At 46.3% G+C, this 20,273-nt stretch overlaps 1 protein-coding gene across 5 annotated transcripts in view; it reads right to left on the reverse strand.

Moving 5' to 3' along the window:
• Positions 1 to 20,273, reverse strand: part of nav3 (neuron navigator 3) — an 838,834-nt gene that overhangs the window by 472,808 nt on the left and 345,753 nt on the right. The window contains exon 1 of one of the 5 annotated variants that reach the window (XM_038781100.1): positions 11,771 to 11,791. The exons of the other annotated variants lie outside the window; for them this stretch is intronic. Within the exon in view, the coding sequence (XP_038637028.1) occupies positions 11,771 to 11,788 (18 nt within the window). The 5' untranslated portion in view covers positions 11,789 to 11,791. Of the gene's footprint in view, positions 1 to 11,770; positions 11,792 to 20,273 lie in introns of those variants that run through there. 5 annotated transcript variants of the gene reach the window in all.

The raw sequence follows: 20,273 nt of genomic DNA on the forward strand, positions 1-20,273 counted from the left end.
ATATTCCTACAAATTTTCTCCAAGTATTTTTCCCTGACCTTTTGAAAGCTACTATTGAATCTGGTTCTATCTACTTCCCTATCAGGAGATGCAACATCAACTCTAACCATTCCTTGTATCAAAAGGTCTTTCTTCAGCCTCTGGTTCCTTGCCAATTACCTTAAATCTGTGGCTTTCAGCCAACGGAAACACACTCGCTTCATTTACTGAAATTATACCTTTCAGGATTTTAAAAAACCTCTCCCAAATCTCCTCGTAATCTTCTCTGCTCTCAGGAAAACACGCCCACCTTCTCTAGATAATTATAATTCCTCATTCCAGAACAGTCGAAGAAATGTATTTTGTAACGCTGTCCAAAACCTTCATGCCCTCCTCAAAGTCGGATGCCTAGGATTTGACACATTAGCCCAACTGGGACTGAACCAGCTCGTTTATGAAGCGAGCAAGTGGGGCCTTCAACTATCAAGCAAATAGTGTCCAACATAACTCCTCACTTTGCACATAAAGGCAAATGGTGAATCTAATGTGTGATCATCTCACTTTCTGAACTGCTTGAATATACTTTTAATTTATTCCAACTGAATGCTCTCGAACCCAGCTGCGTAAAAGAACATATCACACATTAGTGTACATGCACAAGCAAGGTGCACACACCAACCCCAGAACCCAAAATAACCTTGGTGCTAAATTCTAATTTCTTCAAGATTTTCTTCCACCAGTCTAATCACAACAAACAGCTTTGCTTCGTTCCACCATTGGTGGCCGTTCCTTCAGCTACCGAGTCTCTAACCTCTGGAATTTATTCAATAAACCTCTCTCACTCTCTGCCTCTCTCCCCTCCTTTCATGCACCACTTACATACTGCCTCTTTGCCTAAGTTCTTGGCTGCTGGTTTGGTAACACCTTCGATTCTATCGTCATCTTCAAATCTCTCCATATCTACTCCTTTCCTAACTCTGTGACCTCCTCCAGCCCTGCAGAGTGTCTGCTCTCCACCAACCTTGGTCTCTTGCATGTCCACAGTTTCCATCGCTCCATCAGTGACGGCCATTCCTTCCGCTGCCTGAACCCTAAGTTCCGGAACTCTCTCCCTAAACCTCTCCGCCTCTCTCTCCCCCATGAAAACATTGCTTAAAACCTTCCTCTTTGACCAAGCTTGGTCATCTGACCTCACGTCTCCTTCCTTGGTTTGGTGTCAATGTCTACCAGACCAAATTCCTTTGCAGTTCCTTGGTACATTTCAGGAGGTTAAAAGGCACGTAATAAATGCAAGTTCTTGTTGGACATGAATTATCCCTTTAGATGCTATCTGTATAATAATAGAACTATTTAAACTGCTGGCGAAATGGAAATTTCTTGACCTCTGCTCAAGATGCAAGTCTTCGTTTTTAACTCTTGGCTTTAGGCAATGCCTCTCAAAAGCACACGCAGTTGAGATCAGCGCTTCAGTTTTGTTCATTACACATTGTAACCCGAGTTTCTCATGTGCTGCATATTATACAGACTGAGAAAGAACTGTATTCCCCAGAAGCCTCACTGCCCACAGAGCACATCTGCTTAGTGGAAACCCATGTCCACATCTGGCTTTCAAGTTGTTCCCATTGAATCCCCTTATATCCTCCCTCATCAATTTGCAATTCCCGCATTCAGCTAACCCAGCACAGGTTTTGATTACAGAAAATCCTGTTACTGAACTAACTGATTAAATGGATCAACTCCTCATGATGGGCACTGTGTGGAAAGATCAAATCATATTATTTCAGCTCAGGAAGAAAAATGTCAGTCCACATTGGAAACAGGAAATAAAGTTGGACAATAATGCTAATTGTCCTGCTGTGTGTTTCCACCTTTATATATTTTGAAATTCATTTTCAGGTTGAGCAGAAGTCCAGAAATTTCCATTTCATTGGCAGTTTAAACTATAGTATTATACAGATAGCTGGCTAGGCTACCATCTACTACCCGCCCCTAGTTGCCCTTGACAAGGTGGTGGTAAGCTGCCTTCTTGAAACGCTGCAGTCCCCGAGGTATAGATGCACCCATAGTGCTGTTAGGGAGGGAATTCCAAGATTTTAACCCAGTGACAGTGAAGAATCAGCGACATAGTTCCAAGTCTGGATGGTATGTGGTTTGGACGGGAACTTCCAGGTGGTGGCATCCCCATACATTTATTTCCTTGCAGTTTTGTTCAGTTGGACATGAAAGTGGTCTCCAGGTAGAGCAGTGATTTACCTCAACTGCTGTCAAATGTGCATATTGTATTCGCTACTCATAATGCGAACTGCCCGAAACCAGGACAACCAACATCTCCATTCATTTTGCAAGTTTCTGGTCCTCGGCCACAGTTTTCCATTGAAGCTGAGAGCAGCCTTTGAGACTCAACGTTGAGTTCAACAATTTCAGATCAATTCCTCAGCCCTCATGTCTTCAGACTGTAGTAGTTGGGAAAGGTTCTGCTGTTGCCGTTTACACCTCCTTTTGGCCCATCTTTTGTTTCAGTTCGTATCCCATTATTTGGATTTGGGTTTATTGTCACGTGTACTGAGGTACAGTAATGAGTATTGTTCTGCGCACAGTCCAGACAGGTTGTCCCATATATGAAGAACATAGGACATATGGTAGATACACAATGTAAATACATAGACATAGACATCGGATGAAGCATACGGAGTGTAGTACTATTGAGTGAGAAGATATGTGGAGAGGTGAGTTCAGTCCATATGAGGGTCATTCAGGAGTCTGGTAACAGCGGAAAAGAAGCTGTTTTTGAATCTGTTAGTGTGTGTTCTCAAACTTTTGAAACTCTTGCCTGATGGAAGAAGTTGAAAGAGAGAATAACCCAGGTGGGAGGAGTCTTTGATTATACTGCCCACTTTCCCCAGCAGCGGGAGGTGTCGACAGAGTCAATGGACGGGAGGCAGGTTTGTGTGATGGGCTGGGCGCGGTGTTCACAACGCTCTGTAGTTTCTTACAGTCTTGGGCTGAGTAGTTGCCATACCAGGCTGTGATGCAGCCAGATAAGATGCTTTCTATGGCGCATCTGTAAAAATATCTGTTATTGTGGGCTTCTCATGGGATTTGTTGGCTTCTTACTCAAGAATGGTAATGGGTAACCTCGGTTAGTGAGTGGGCCACATCATTGACCCTCCTTCATCTCAGTGGGCCGCATGGTTGAAATCAGGCTTGTTCACTATCCCTGATCCACAGCCAAGACACTGCGCAATTCAGGAGAAGCATTCTTCACACGTGTGAACCTTCAAGAAATGGAGAAGACCATTGTCACATCGTCTGATGGTCTCAAACCACATCAGTTCACCCCCATAAACCTGTTATTCAGAGTACACTCATTCTCGACCATCTGCAGAAGAAACAATACCAAGTATCTGCATTGCATGTACAGGAACACTATTAGCAGCTCTCCAGAGGTCATTGTCAGTGGCACAGTGGTTGGCACTGCTGCCTCACAGTACCAGAGACCCGGTTTCAATTCCAGCTTTGAGTGACTGTGTGAGGTTTGCACGTTCTCCCTGTGTCTTCATGGGTTTCCTCCAGATGCTCTGGTTTCCTCCAGGCTAAAGATGTGGAGGTTAGGTGGATTGGCTGTATTAAATTGTCCCTTAGTGTCCATGAATGTGCAGCTTATGTTACAGGGTTAGGATGGGGTGGACGGTGGAGTGGACATGGGTAGTGTGCTCTTTCAGAGGGTCGGTGCAGACTCAATGGGCTGAATGGCCTCCTTCTGCACTGTAGGGACTCTATGATTGTGCTATGGCCTTTGTTACTTAATACCATTAAATTGTAATTGATAATGAAAACATAGATAAACTGTGCTCATTTCAACTCAGTGGAGAAGTGCCTGGATCTCCAGCGTTTGCTCCCCACATGTGTATTAAAGCCACTTCAACATTGCATCTGGACTTGAGTGTTAGAATTTTATAACAGAACTTTCACTGAGTAAATAGATGAGGGAGAAAGAAATTGAAAGATTTGCTGATAGGACTTGAAGAACAGAGGCAGGAGGAGGCTTATATGGAGCTCAACCACATCGGGAGAGATTAATTGTGCCAAACTGTGCTCTTATTTGAGTTCCTGAATCAACCAATAACAATGACCTGGATGTATCAAATGAAACTGGGTCAGGTCTGTACTTTGAAAACGGATTTTCTCAGGCACCTCCACAAAATAAAGGACTTGTGCGTTAGTTATGTAAAACATGGTGGAATTGAAATGCACACCCCCTCAGGAGAAACCTGATACTGTGTTTATTGTTGCCTGAATGCAACAACAGCAGACAGACAACACCTTGAATCACGTTAATAGCATAGAAACAGACCATTCAGCCCAATTAGTCCATTTCAGAATTTGTGCTCCACACAAGACTCCTTCCACTCCTCCTTATCGCGTCCTATTGATCCAAGCCAATTGGTCAATTTAAAGCCAAGACACAGAGCGTTTTCTTACAGAAAGAGGATATTGACTTTGTTCTGTGTCAACACTCCTCACCGCCCCCCCACTCCTGTGTCCCAGCCATTCTCTATTTATATGTGTTCAAATACATATCACCTGCTTCCCTTAACAATCAAATTGATATTAACAAACTATAACTCTCTCCTTGACAGTCAATGGCATTACCATCACTGAATCCCTCACCACCAACATCCTGGGGTTTGCCATATTGCCATATATGGAGGGGGGGGGGGGAGGAGGTTTGCAGAGTGGTGAGAGAAGAATGTTGGCACAAAATAAACTCAACACTCAAGAAGCTCAACACCATCCAGGACAAAGCAGCCCATATGATTTGACACCCATCTACTATCTTCAACATTGCAGCAGTGTGCACCAACTACAAGATGCACTGCAATAACTCACCAAGGCTCCTTAGACAGCACTTTCCAACATCAGGACCTCTACCATCTAGAAGGACAAGGGAAGCAGATGCACGGGAACACCTCCACCTGGACGTTCTCCTCTAAGTCACTCACTATCCTGACTTGTAAATATATCACCGTTCGTTCACTATCACTTGGTCAAAATCCTAGAGCCCCCCCCCCCTAACAGCACGACATGAGAGTTTGTCTGGGATTTGACCCCATAGATGATTGGAGAGTAATTGGAAGTGGGGGCTAAATTAATCCTTAAATTATTTTAGAATGCCAGTAGTTTTCTTGCGTACCAGAGTAATCCCATACTCACCAAAATGTCCATTTCGAGGCTAGGATATTTTTGAAACATAATAAAATAACTTGGAACAATTTAAAGACCAATCAGAACAGACGTAGACCACAGAAAATGAGAAACCATTTTGAGCTGGTCAAGCCATCATCTGACATTGAGATCTCCCTGTGAAAGAATGTGGGTATGACTAAACCTGTGTTATGGCAGTGTCCCTTTAAGAAAGGTTTTTGTCTTAACACATGGCTTCAGTGATGTCATTGTGTGGGTGAAGCTGGGCTGTGGCTCTGTGAGCTGTTTTTTGGTTTTGCTTTCACATTTGACTGCTGTGGACTCAGACAGAAGAAAGAAGCGTTTTGGCCTGTCTCTCTCTAGTTTCATTTTAAATATCTGTTCCAGTAAAAATCACCTCGGTGGTGGCTTTTACAAAATAGTTTGCTTTCCGCAAGGGTTTAAACCTGCTGGTGAGACAGGTCAGAATCTCAGGTAAAGCCAGCCTTATTTAAATGAGATTGCAGAGTGCTGGGCCACACCCTTGAATGGGGTTTCTGGTTTATGGGATTTTGTTTATGAATTGGAACAGTTAAGGGGGAATTCATTAAGTGTTATACATAGATTACTGTAGCTGTGGGGTTTCTTTATGTTTGCAATTGATAAAAATGCTTGTTGTTTGGTTATATATAAATGTTAACTAAGTTCTTAGAATAAAGCTTGTTTTGATTAAAGTGTTTAGGACGACTAATGAACCACATGTGAAGGGAAGGTTCTTGTGCTCATCCTAGCCAAATTCAACAGAAGGTTATAGGTCAGGTGAACTCCATAATATACTTTGGAGTTTCTAAACCGTGGCCCATAACACCTTTGAGAAAGTTAATAGTGTTTTCGATCAGAGAGAAGGAAGGCAAGGGAAGGAACGTGTTACTGTTATCTTCTGCATCAACATGGGTGCCACTAAAAATCTGCCACATCTTGTGATAGGAAAGTCCATGAAGCTATATTACTTTACAAATGTCAAGATACCAGCCAAGCAGAACGAGGCTAACAAAACAGTCCAAAGATATGCAGGTTAGGTAGGGTTACAGAATTATGGGGATAGGGCGGGTAATGGGCCTACATAGGTTGTTCTTTCGGGGGGTAGCTGCTGACTTGATGGGCTGCATGGCTGACCACTGTAGGGATTCTATGGAAAACCATCAGCATTTTCAAATCATGGGTCAGGAAAATGGACAAAAATTACCAGCAAAACAAAAGGATGCTATCCAAGACCTGAAGAGCCGCAAATTGCTGTTCTAGCCTCTCAACACCATGGCCGTGCTCCGGCCAATGGATCAGTAGGTGATTAGGAATCTGAAAACCCACTAGTGATGGCATCTGATCTCTCAGGTTATCAAGGCTATCGACATGAAGCAGGGACAGAATCCAACTGCTCCAGAGGACATGTTCATGATGAAGGTGTGGAAGATGGTGACAGAAGCCACACTGGGTTCAAACAGGTTGGAACTGCTCGAGACTTTAAGAATCAGGAGCGGAATGAGGCCCACCAACCTGATGGCGAGGTAGCATGAGAGGCTGACGGAGCTGACAGATGATCACAGAGGCAGTACATTCTTCAGCTAAGGTGCCTGAGGAGACCAATGACCCCAAAGAGCCTGAATGTTTGCCCACTCACCTGCCTGTTTCCCTAGCTCATGCTACAAAGGCTATATTGTAGAGCTGTTCCAGGATTTCACACTGCCATACGAAAACAGCAAAAACATGTTTGACTGGATCGTCGACATGGCAGACTGTATCACGCGCATCAGAAAACAGCACTCCAAGCAAAAAAAGATGATGGGAGTTTTTCCAGATTTAACCCTTGACATTTTTCAATGCAGAGCTCTGGTCGCTGTAAGGTACAAACAAATAGAACATAGAACAGTACAGCACAGAACAGGCCCTTCGGCCCTCGATGTTGTGCCGAGCAATGATCACCCTACTCAAACTCACGTATCCACCCTATACCCGTAACCCAACAACTCCCCCTTAACCTTACTTTATTTAGGACACTACGGGCAATTTAGCGTGGCCAATCCACCTAACCTGCACATCTTTGGACTTTTGACAAATAAAATACTTTTATTTGCAACATTTACTGTTTAACTGAGCTTTCACCTGACATTTTAATCTGTTGTTTTTGCAACAGACAGTGTTTGTAGGCATAGTGTTTCATTGAGATGCATTTATGTGGGAATTGGGCCTCCTTGGCTACCATGAAGCTCCACATGACACAAATCTCGAGGGATTTAACACGTTGGGATTTTACTGTAGTTACTTCAATAATATTTTGACAAAGCAGCAAAGGTGCTGAGCAGTGGGGGCCAATCAATTTTGCAGAGTGGCGTTGATCAATATCTGTCTACATTAAAGCATCTTTCACCAATTTCTTATCTCAAAGCTAATTGTGAGAAATCTCCCTGCTTTAACCAACTAAAGCCACCTTGTTTCAGCACGTCTGACCATGACAGAGGCTGGCACGTTTCCTGACGGTGGTATCTACCATTAGGGAGGACACACACTGTCGAAATATTATTCTGATGCGTAAACTCAGAGGTGACTTGGTAAAGTTTTATACAATGATGAAAGGGATAGATTACATTCCTAATTATAGATTATTCCAGTTTAACATATTGGGGAGGTGTGGGGGAACAAAGAGCAAGAATAGACTCTATATTGGGCAAGTTTTAATTTCTCAGAGAGTGTCTGGATGGCATTGCCAGCTGGTGTGGGGACAGCACACTCTCTGTATCCCTTCAGTAGAAAGTTGGATCGGTTCCTGACTGGCGCAGAAATGTAGAAGTGATCTCCTGGACTGGTGCTAGGGGGGCACTTTCCAGAGAGAGAGAGATGGCTCTGGAGAAATAGAAATGTTTAATCTCAATGGTTCTGGCTACATAGTGTGTGGGCTAGGCTTGGTCTTTTGCTCCCCTCAGTTTTATATGTTCGTTCACTGCTTTTAACACAGTGTTTGGACATGGACAATAACCACATACTTGCCAATTGTACATTCTCCGTTTTTTCTGCCAAAAGCAAATCTTGAAACAAATGGTGGAAAAACTGTGCAGTGTGAACATAAATGCAGTGCCTTGGATATAATTAATAATCCCAAAGTGTTTCACAGGTCACACAAAAAAGTATTCTCATGTGAACGAGGTTGTTCAGGGGTGATGTCAGGATGTGCTACATCACACAAGAGTACTTCCAGATTTCCAATCTGGAACTCTCGCCCCAGAAAAGCTGTCGAGATTGGAAGAAGTCAACTGACAATCTCAAAACTGAGATTGACATTTGTTCGATAGAAGTATTGTTTATGAAACCAAGGAAGGTAATATGTTGCAGATCGGCTGTGGTCCAATTGAATGGCAGAACAGCCTCGAGGGGCTGAATGGCCTCCTCCTATTCTCATGTTTTGAAATTTAGTCAAATTTATTCCTTTAAAACAAAATACTCACCAGAGACGGTTGATGGGGATCTGGAGGCTGAGCGATGTGGCTTCAGTTTAACATCTCACCCAGAAGTGACGGTTCTCAGTATGCAAGACATGCCAGTAATTTCAGAGAACTTAACATGGAACAGGGGATATTAAATAGAGGCTAATATTGTTCAGTGTTGTTTCAAGGTTTTAGCAATGACCCTGCAATCAGAACCCAGGAGTATAATACAAAGGGTGTTCCCTTTGAATGATTCAACTACCCAAAACAGGTTGGATATGATCTGGTGGAAAAGTGATAACTCTGTCCCCGAGTGACCGAAAAACAAATATGAAATGACGCACACAGCAAGATATATCTATTATTATGACAAACTATTTCTTTCCATTTTCTATTTTTTTTGCTTGTTGATGCCATATTCACCGACTTCAATGTTTCACTTTTTAATTTGCGACAGTTACTTGTTTCCCAACAAGCTGCATGTTACCGGACACCACTGAAACCAGTGTTGGGCAACCTGCGGCCAAGCGCAGTCCATCAGGGTTCGGAGCACGGCCCACAAGACATTTTGTTGATCGTTACCCACAAACGGGGTTGCCACATTCCACCGATTTCCGTCTGTGTAGTTTTATTTCCTACCGGTTATGAATGAAGTGATACACACATAAAAGCAAAGACAAGTCAAAGGAGATGCGTTCTGATTGCATACAACATTGACTGGGAGAGCTCTGCGCTCCCCTGCGTACACAATGTAAATATTTATTTTGTTTTTACCATTTGAAGTTGATGATAAATGATTAAGCATTTTTTATAGCTCGTTATGAAATATCCCGTGTGTATTAAATGCATTTCATCTTATTTATCAGGTCATGGACTAGAATGATTGGGAGTAGGTTGATTTGATCTTAGTTTCAGACTAGCTCGGCACAACATCGTGGGCCGAAGGGCCTGTTCTATGCTGTTGCGTTCTATGTTCTACGGTTTGTGAACAAGCTTGTTATGGCCCACGTAAGACCTACAGGGACGGACCAATTAGCCTCCCTGTGAGCCTCGTAGAATACGCCCTTCCCCGCTGGGGGCGGTGGGGCCCATCAGCTGAGTAAAGGAACTCCAGCTTAAAAGCCGGATCAGATGGGAGTCGAGTATGAGTAGTCCCGACTGCGACGTGAAGTGTACTATGCATATAGTTTACTTTCTAATAAAAAAGTTTTACACCACTCTTTTTGGACTTCTCTGTGGCCACTAAAAAGCCAGATTTCAATCTTGCGGCCCACTGAGATGAAGGAGGACCACTCATGCAGCCCACTCACTAGTCAAGGTTACCCATCACTGAATTCAGACCCTTCTGTGTCTCAACTCTCCTTTTTTGGAGATGGATGTAAGTATTTAGCACCTCCCTCACTGCTGCACCGGGTATAGTAGTATAGTGGTTATGTTACTTTAGTAACTTGAGGAAGTGAGCGGTAGTAGGACAGAGTTTTATTTAAAACAGCATCTCGTTCTCAGTCCTTGCTGGGACAACTAACCACGCCAGGCACTGCTTTGGGCAAGCTTTAATGTTTGTTTGCAACAAGCTCCAGCTGGGTGGCCTCTGCCTCCTACCTAGGAAGCTCGTACTCCACGAATCCTATCGGGAGATCAACAATGGTTTCCCCGTGATCCTCGTGAGGGTTACCAGCTGTAATCCGGAGACCCGCACTAATAAGCTAGCAGACAAAGAGTATAACCATAGTAACCGAAGAATGTAAATTCAGTTAATCAAATAAATTTGGGATTGAAAGCTGGTCTCAGTAATGACAACTATCATTGATTCTTGCAAAAACCCATCCAGGTTTTACCCCTTATTGAAGGAATTCTGCCATCCTTACTGAGCCTGGCCTACATGTGACTCCAGAGTCACAATAATGTGGTTGACTCTAAACCACCCTCTGAAATAGCCCAACAAGCCACTCAGTTGTTCCAAAGTTGAACTGCAAGGGTTTAAGAAAGTGGCTCACCACCATCTTCTCCAAGGCAATGAGGGATGGGCAATAATTGCTGATCTTGTCAGCGAGGCTCTCATCCTGGGAATGAATAAACAGTATTTGGAAGTGTCGGTCAAGGTTCAAGGTTGGGACCTAAATCCCTGATGATCTAAATCGAGAGACCAAGGCCCGCTGTTAGGGCAGTGCCTGCACGATATTGCAGGGGTAGGCATTGACAATTTGCTCTCCAACATGCAAATGTCTATTAAACCAAGTGCCAGGTACTGTCTCTGATAAGCAAAGAGGACTGAACAGATTTTAAGTAACAGATGTTGAACAGTTTTATTTGCAACAGATGTTGAGTGGGATTTTTGGCCACAGATATAGGGCAGGCTTTTTGCTGAGGATGTCAAGTGGGGTTTTCACCAGATGTTTGAGTGGCATTTTTTGCTTTAGAGACGGTGGGAGGTTTTTCAGCATATGTCAAGCAGGTTTTCAGTGACAAATGTGTGGGTTTTGTCAGGAGGTTAGGTAACTTTCTCTTATAATCATCTGACAATGCGGGCTTTGTGTTGGATTTTAATGAGGGCAGTGGATTGTGGGTTGCTGTAACATAACGGGGAGAACAGGCTGGATTCTCCATCCCTGAGATGTCGGGGCCAATTCAGCGACTGTGGAGGAGCTAGCACCGGCGCCACGCAGAACACAATCGATTGCAATGAAAAACGGTGCTGGCTTTGCAGCATACAGCTGATGGGTCAGCTGGGGCCAGAGGGCAGCTAGCCCTGAGGAGGGGGAGGGGGGAAAACCCATACGACCTGCAGCCAAAAGTTCACACTGGGCAGTCAGCAGCGTGCACACCTGCATGACTGGCTGCCTTGCAGGCCACGGCAATGATACTCCGTACCTGTCCACCCCGACCCCACCCCCCCCCCCCCCCCCACTCCCACCGGCCCTGGCAGAAGCCCCCGGCCAGCGGCACAACTGTCAACAAACTATGGCAATGTAGGACACTTTCCGTACCCCCTCTCTCTCCCTCATCAGCCACAACACCAGTTTCACGATTTTTAAAAGCACACGTGAACTTCGCAGTTGGGAATTCAGCCCATCGGAGGCGGAGAACCGCAGAGGCCCCGGAGAATAATTTGCAAATGGCGTTTACTGTACGTGCATTCCGGAACACATTGACGCAGCTGTCGAGACGGTGAAGCATTACGATTTGGCGTGAAATCGGCACCCAACGCTTCACAGCACCAGGGTCCCAGGTCCGATTCCCAGATTGAGTCACTGTCTGTGTGGAGTCTGCACGTTCTCCCTCTGTCTGCGTGGGTTTCTCTCGGATGCTCCAGTTTCATCCCACAAGGCCGAAAGATGTGCTGTTAGGTAATTTGGACATTTTGAATTCTCCCTCAGGCGCCGGAGTGTGACAACTTGGGGCTTTTCACAGTAACTTCATTGCAGTGTTAATGTAAGACTAATTGTGGCACTAATAAAGATTATTATTATTATTTTACATGCTGCAAAGATCCTGTCCACTGTTCGCTGTCCTGCATGGGAGCCACACTGTCATTTTGGGAACATAGCCCCAATGGGGTGAGTGACCCCAATGATGGTCACAAATAGACTATCTCCCTTTCCATTTGTAGAGATGAGTTAGGGAAGTATCCTTGTAGTCTTGAGGCACAGCTCCCTGTGTCCAGATTGGGCTGAAGAGACTTGTGAGGCTCCTAATTGTGTGAGTCTCTCAGTACTTGAATTTTTCAGGTGGGATGCCATCAGCTCCTGGTGACCTGCCCACGAAAGCTGCTTTGTAGCCTTTGTCATTTCTGCTTGAGAAACATCAAGAGCAAGCTCATCAGGATGTGGTGCTGTGGAAGTGACAATGCTAGCATTGTACACTATGGATTGTTGGTTGAGGAGATTATTGAAGTGCTCTGTCCAATGAGTGAGAATGTCCTGCCTATGTGTTGGACACTAACTGCCATCTGCTGAGATGAGAAGTGTCAGACTGCTGGATTTGGAACCATTGACTGAATCCCACATTCTTCATTAAAAATCTTCAGGTCATTTTTATCAGCAGCTGCTTGAAGCTCATCAGCCTTGTTTTCACACACTCCATCCTTCAACTCACTTAGTTTGGCTGCAGTATGTGTCTTGAGCAACAGTATCTGGCCTTCCTGGCTGGCGATTTCTTGTGATACGTAAGATATGTGAGCATCATGCACTTTGTCTAGCTTACCTATGTCTTAGTCATTGTTGTTGAACCAATCATGAGGCTTCCATTTAACGGATGCTAGGACCTCAGATGTCATGCTGCAAGTAACATCCTTCAACATTTTCCAAGAATCTTCAATGATAACATTGTTCTCCAGTATATGAGAAATTGATGTGGCTCATTTGTGTTCCAGTTACTGTCCCTTGGCCATGTGTTTAAGAACAATTACATCAAACTTCCTTTGAGGCTTGACAAGATGCCAAAGCGCCTGAGATTTTATCTTCAAAATCTAAATACATCTGACAAGCCTATGGTCAGACCCGCATTCAGCACCTTTAAGAGAGAAGGTAGAGTACACGTCCTTGAGATCTTTCTGAGGTAGAGTGTATGTCCACGGCTGTGGCATACAACAACATGGTGCAACATTTGCCAGTGTTTGTTTTCTGTTAGTCTGCTTACTGGAAGAGTGTATTTGTGATGGTTAGGTAAAACTTACTGCACTTGGAGAGAAGCTGCCCATCGGAGTTTGTTCTGCCAGTACAATGTTGTCCTAGTACTCATCTCTCTGTGTCAGTCTGTACTCACGCGGGCAGTGAAATCACCAAGAATAATGAGTTTTTCCTGTTGGGGTACTGCTCTAATTATTTGCTGAGGTCACCATATAATGCTTCTTGACCTCATCTGCATGTGTGCCTGTTGCAGTATGGATATGCTTTTCACGATGATGTTCCCGGGCAAGAAAAGCAAAGGACCATGAGTCAATCACTAATCACCTTAGGAAGTGAGTCAAGCTGGCTGGTTAGTTCAGATTGAGTAGCCTGACTGTCCAGGCTGATGCTTGTACTGGCCAATCCAGTAGAATGAGCAGCCTGCAGCAACCTCCTCGAGTTGAGACCTCAGCGAGAGCCTTGTTTGACTTGGTGCTTTGTATTTGCCCAGCCTTCTGACTGTAGGGGTATTCTACGTCTGGTCTCATATATTGTAGTCTAGAAGTGTTCTGGCATTCCATGAACCAAGCGTCATTAGATAACCGGTTGTCTTGTTTTTTTACATTTTGGCTGCTCAGCAGGAACAGTAATACAGCAGGTTCAGGGAGAGCAGACTGTGTTTAGGATTATTTTCCTTCCCTTTCCTTGGATTGGGGAGAGCAGTACTGTGCCTGCAAATGCCCTCTCTGCTACCTCAAGAGGAGACAAACTCCATAACTGGCCCAAACTGTGAATGACTATCACCCTGAGACCGCCTGTGTGTAGGGTTAAGACTGAAGACTGCCAGTAATAGCCTCTACCTGTCCTGTTCTCACTTGTCCATTGCCAGGGGGCTTGGTATGTCTGACGTTTTGATTGATGGTGACTTGCTAAACAACCTGTACATTGAGTATATTTAAGTGAAGTGTATGGGGGTTTCAAATACTGTACAATAAAAATATGAATTTGTGCCTAGTTACATAGAGTTCTGAATGGGGCAAAATCTATTAATCTTTCTATTAGCAGTTCTAAACACAAGCTAATTGAATCACAGAGTCTTAACTTACATAATTGGTGTGGTAGTTGAGTGGTAATGTGGCTGATTTATTGACCCAGAGTTTGCAAGTCAAAACCCTCTACTATATAAAATGGTAAATTTTTCACACTAGCAATCGAACCGCTAGCAATCGCGCTCAGGGCAGCAAAAAATTGGAGAGGGATCCGAAGGGGAGGTAGAGAGCACAGAGTCTCACTCTATGCGGATGATCTGCTCCTCTATATCTCGGACCCACAAAGCAGCATGGACGGAATCATCGCGCTCCTGAAAGAGTTTGGAGCCTTCTCGGGCTACAAACTCAACATGAGCAAAAGTGAGATCTTCCCAGTACACCCGCAAGGGGGGGGGGGGGGGGGGGGGGGGGGGGGGGGGCAGCACTAAAGGGGCTGCCGTTCAAACAAGCCCAACATAAATTCCGCTACCTGGGGATCCAAATAGCCCATGACTGGAAAGGGATCCACAAATGGAACCTCACCAGCCTGACGGAGGAAGTTAAAAAGGACCTGCAAAGATGGAACACACTCCCGCTCTCCCTCGCGGGGAGAGTCCAGACGGTCAAAATGAACGTACTGCCCAGGTTCCTCTTCCTGTTTAGATCCATTCCGATCTACATCCCCAAGGCCTTTTTCAAAGCGCTGGACAAACTTATCATGGCGTTCGTATGGGGGGGTAAAAATGCTAGGATCCCAAAGAAGGTCCTACAAAAAACAAAATCCGGGGGGGGGGCTAGCCCTCCCGAATCTACAATTCTACCACTGGGCGGCAACAGCCGAGCGAGTAAGGGGATGGATCCAGGAGCCAGAAGCCGAGTGGGTGCGTGCGGAGGAGGCCTCCTGCATGGGAACCTCCCTCCGGGCCCTCGCCACGGCAGCACTCCCATCCCCACCCAAAAAATACTCCAGCAGCCCAGTGGTGACAGCCACCCTCCAATCCTGGAACCAACTGCGGCAGCAATTTGGCCTGTACAAAATGTCGGACAAGGCTCCCATCCGCAACAACCATAGGTTCAAACCAGCACTGACTGACGCCACCTTCAAAAGGTGGAGGCAGGACGGGGGGACACTGACAGTCAGGGACCTATACACGGACGACAGGATCGCAACACTGGACGAACTGACAGAGACATTTCAGCTAGCTGGGGGGAACGAGCTACGGTACCTGCAGCTCAAAAACTTCCTACGAAAGGAGACAAGGACGTACCCACAACCGCCACGACAGACACTACTGGAAGACCTACTGGACGCAAGTATCCTAGAGAAAGGGAACTGTAGTGACATGTATGACCGACTGGTAGATAGGGACGACACCGTACTGGACGCAACAAGAAGGAAATGGGAGGATGACCTGGGGATGGAGATAGGGTGGGGACTCTGGAGCAAAGCACTGCATAGGGTCAACTCCACCTCCACGTGCACAAGGCTCAGCCTGACGCAACTAAAAGTGGTACATAGAGCCCACTTAACGAGAAACCGTATGAGTAGGTTCTTCCCGGAGGTGGAGGACAGATGTGAGCGGTGCCAAAGAGGCCCGGCCAACCACGCCCACACGTTCTGGTCTTGCCCCAGACTTGTGGAGTACTGGACAGCCTTCTTCGAGGCTATGTCCAAAGTGGTGGGGGTGAGGGTGGAGCCATGCCCGATAGTGGCGGTCTTCGGGGTTTCAGACCAGCCAGATCTATTCCTGGGGAGGAGGGCGGATGCCCTTGCCTTTGCCTCCCTGATCGCCCGCCGTAGAATCCTGTTTGGCTGGCGGTCAGCAGCACCGCCCAGAGCTGCAGACTGGCTGTCCGACCTCTCGGAATCTCTCCAAATGGAGAAAATCAAATTCGCCATCCGAGGGTCGGACGACGGCTTCCACAGAACGTGGGAGCCATTCATGCAATTGTTCCGGGACCTGTTTGTGGCCAACGTACAAGAGGAAGAATAGTCGGGTGGCCAAGAATCAGGGGAAAATGGACGGGAATCGGGGGAAGGTAGCCGGGGAGGGAGGGGGGGGGGGGGGGGGTTACGGGCTCGTTATGGGGGTTTGATGGCAAGCTAAGGCCCAAAACCAAACTATAAATAAATGCCTATAAACATGTGCCTCGGCCATATTGGGGAATGTAAAATATGTATGCTGGCTAAAGGGGGCGGCCACAATTGTTGTTATGAAGATGCTTACCTGTAAATATTCATGTTAAATTTTTGTGTTTTCTTTTTTTCTCTCTAATAACTTGTAATTTGTCATATATAAAATATGAAAACTCAATAAAAAACATTTATAAAAAAATAAATAAAAAGGTAAATTTGCTAAGACTGTGGAAGCTACTAGTTTGTCATAAACACACATCGGGTTCACTGATGTCCTTCAGGAAAAGGAACGTGCTGCCCTTACCCAGACTGGCCTACACGTGACTCCAGTCCAATGCTTATCATAGCCAGTTCAGTGTGACTATGATGAGGGAGATGTCTGTGTGAGGGGGTACGGGGGTCTTAACCTAATGTGACATAAACTCCACGCCATCCTGCTTCCTGCTCTGCACCCAAACCACCTTTACCAATATGGCCTGCCAATTTTACCTACAATATTGGAAGCTCAGGATCGCCTTTGGCACCTGCGCAATGGGTGCTGGTTGGGTGATCAGATTTCTAGCTCCAAAGATTTAACAGGAAAGAAAAAGACAATGTAATTTCGCAGCAGCACAGAAGCTTCATTTTTGAGAAATAATTGACTGAGATAGGGCAGGATTCTCCCCTACCCAGTGAGGCGGGCCATACCAGCGCTGAGGAGTGGCGTGAACCACTCCGGCGTCGGGCCGCCCAGAAGTTGCGGAATCCTCCGCACCTTCAGGGGCTAGGCCGGCGCCGGCAGGGTTGGCGGCGCATCAGCCGGCGCGGAAGGGCTTGGCGCCGAAGGGCCTCCGCCGGCCGGTGCGAGTTGGCGCATGCGTGGAAGCGCCAGCATGCGTGGCAGCGCCAGCATGTGCTGGCGTCATCCCAGCGGGGGCTCTTCTCCGCACCGGCCATGGCGGAGGTTGACAGCAGCCGGCGCAGAGGGAAAGAGTGCCCCCATGGCACAGTCCCGCCCGCGGATTGGTGGACCCCGATCGCGGGCCAGGCCACCGTGGGGGCACTCCCTGGGGCCAGGTCCCCCTGCGCCCCCCCCACCCCCCCGAGGACTCCGCAGGCTGCCCGCAGAGCCAGGTCCCGCCGGTACGGACCTGGTTTTATTTACGGACGGCCACTCGGCCCATCGCACGGCGGAGAATACCGACAGCCCCCAAACGGCGCAACGCGATTCCCACCCCCCCCCCAAAAAAAACGGCACCGGATAATCCGGCGGCGGGGTCGGGATTCACGCCGCCCCCCGACGATTCTCCGGCCCGGCAGGGGGTTGGAGAATCCCGCTCGTGAGCTTTAGATCTCTCTTGCTTTCACCACCAAGATACTGCCCATCTTCCCATCTTTGACATCTCACCCAAAATGAGTGACAATGATATAGATCAAACAATTAAAAAACATGATTCTTAAATTTTGTTGAAATTATTTTCGAATCAGTTCCAGATAACCTCTCAATAATATTCATTGCCAGACTTCCCCATCACTATTTAAAAAAAAGATATATATATATTCTTTCGGTCATAACAAGCAAGAACTGGCACTTAAATCTGCCAACTAAATGCAATATATTTTTCATTTAACTGAGTGGTAAACATTACAGAGTAAGAATGTACTGTCCTCAGGGAAAAATACTTTGAAAGTTAATCTATTAATTAATTTCTGTTTTCCAACTTCAAACTGACTGGTCCTGTAGGTTAGAATGATTGACGGCAGATGTGAAGGTATGTCTGGCTGCCACAAGGGTGGGAACTTGGGTCTCGTTCCCTCTCTCTCACAAAAAGCTGCTGAGTTTTTCAAAAACGGAGATTAATAGATTTTTGTTTGGTAAGTGGATTGTGGGAAATAGAACCCTGGGTGGGTCAAAGGAGATCAGTCGCTGATCTGACTGAACAGCAGAGTGAAGTGTGAAGGGCTGAATGGCCTTCCTCCTGTCCCTCTTTTCCTAACCAAGAATCTTCATTGGTGTGAGATGTTTTTGGTGAGTTGGTGGGATATGAAAGTCACAACTGGACAATTGAATGCGTCCAAGCTCACAAGGGAGGGACACAGTAACACCCGATGAAAAGCAAGTATGGAATACAGGATAGACAAAGCAGCCCATTCAGCCTATGTCTTTAATAATCTACATTTAGACAGCACTTTAAACATAGTAAAGCTCTCCAAAGTGCCTTGTTGGAGACACGTACAGAGATACGAGGCGAGGTGAGTAAAACCGTGGCCAAATAGGTCGGTTTTAAAGAGCATCTTAATGGAGGACGGTAAGGTGGAGAGGTTTAGGGACAATATTCCGGGCCATAGGGCTGCTTCTAACTAAAGTCTTTGTACTGAGAAAACTTTGCAGAAGTCCACAGGGGAAATTATGTTCTGTAGAAGCCAGGCATGAAAAATAAAGGGGTACGATTTAATGGAAAAATTTCTACGTGTCATTTCAGGCGGGTTTGGCTGGGAGTATCACCCCGGCTCTGTTGGCGAGTTCCCACCGCTATCTAACCACACATAACCAATTTGGATGGCTCCATAGAGTTGCTTTCCGGACTAGCTAACGATCGAACCAAATGGGAGCAATGTCCCATAGCGAGCGCGTTTTGCCATGTGTTTCCCAGTGCTCCCAGCGGCGAGAAACACAATACTATTTAACGCGACTCCGGTTAGTTATGGGGTGTCAGCAGGGAACACGTGGCCAAAGCCGCACTAGGTTCCATTTCCTGCACTGAGGATCCCCACTCGCCAAAACTCCTCAGTCCAGGGAGAGATCAGGACCCAATTTTTTTTTTTTTTTTTTTTTAAATTTAGATTACCCAATTATTTTTTCCAATTAAGGGGCAATTTAGCATGGCCAATCCACCTACTCTGCACATTTTTGGGTTGTGGGGGCGAAACCCACGCAGACACGGAGAGAATGTGCAAACTCCACACGGACAGTGACCCAGAGCCGGGATCGAACCTGAGGACCCAATTTTTAAATGACGTCCCGATCCCACGACACCCGGACGCGACCCCTGAACCCCCCAAAGCCCCAACTCACCTAGAAGGGGGTCCCCGGCCCCATCTCAATGCACAGGGTACCCACCTGGGCCCGATCATCATCGCGCAAGAATGCCAGCTTGGCACCACCAGCCTGTAAGTGCCAACTGTCCAAAGTTTGCCAGTTGATTCACAGTTGATTTATCCTGAACATTAGAGTATAAGATAGGTGTGGGGCGCAATTCAACGGCTTTGTCACTCCCAACTTGATGTCGGGACGAGGCCGTTGAACGTCGGAAATTTGTGACACTCAAAATGCCAAGGGAGACCTCGCCAAAGCGGCGTGTAATACTGCTTTCTGGAAACATAGACCAGCCGTAATGGCACCTGGGGGTATCTCCCAGGCCATTAGAGATGGCAGATGGTTGGGGACAGGGCAGGGTGACACCCTGGCACTCCTCTGGCACACGGACACCTTGGAACTGCCAACATGGCACCCTGGCAGTGCCACCTTGGGGTGGTAAGATGACACAGTGCTACCTCTCACCACCAGGGATCTGGATTCAATTCCAACCTTAGTTGACTGTGTGGAGTTTGTATGTTCTCCCCGTATGTCGGTTTCCTCAGTGATGTACCATCAATTGGACGCGAGACACGATGAAGGTCCAAGCTTTAATCAGCTAGATGTCAGCCCGGTGGTTGACTACAGTGAAAGGCCGACCGCCGGGAACTCTGGGTACTTATACCCCGCCTCGGCCCAAGACAATCAAGAAGATTGGGGCTGCCCACTGGCTCATGGCAAAAGTGAACAAAACCGAATACAGTTGGGTGCAATAAAAATATTACAATAGAGTCCAATAAAGTCCCA

The sequence above is a fragment of the Scyliorhinus canicula genome, chromosome 20 (assembly GCF_902713615.1).
Source record: "Scyliorhinus canicula chromosome 20, sScyCan1.1, whole genome shotgun sequence".
Classification (NCBI taxonomy): domain Eukaryota; kingdom Metazoa; phylum Chordata; class Chondrichthyes; order Carcharhiniformes; family Scyliorhinidae; genus Scyliorhinus; species Scyliorhinus canicula.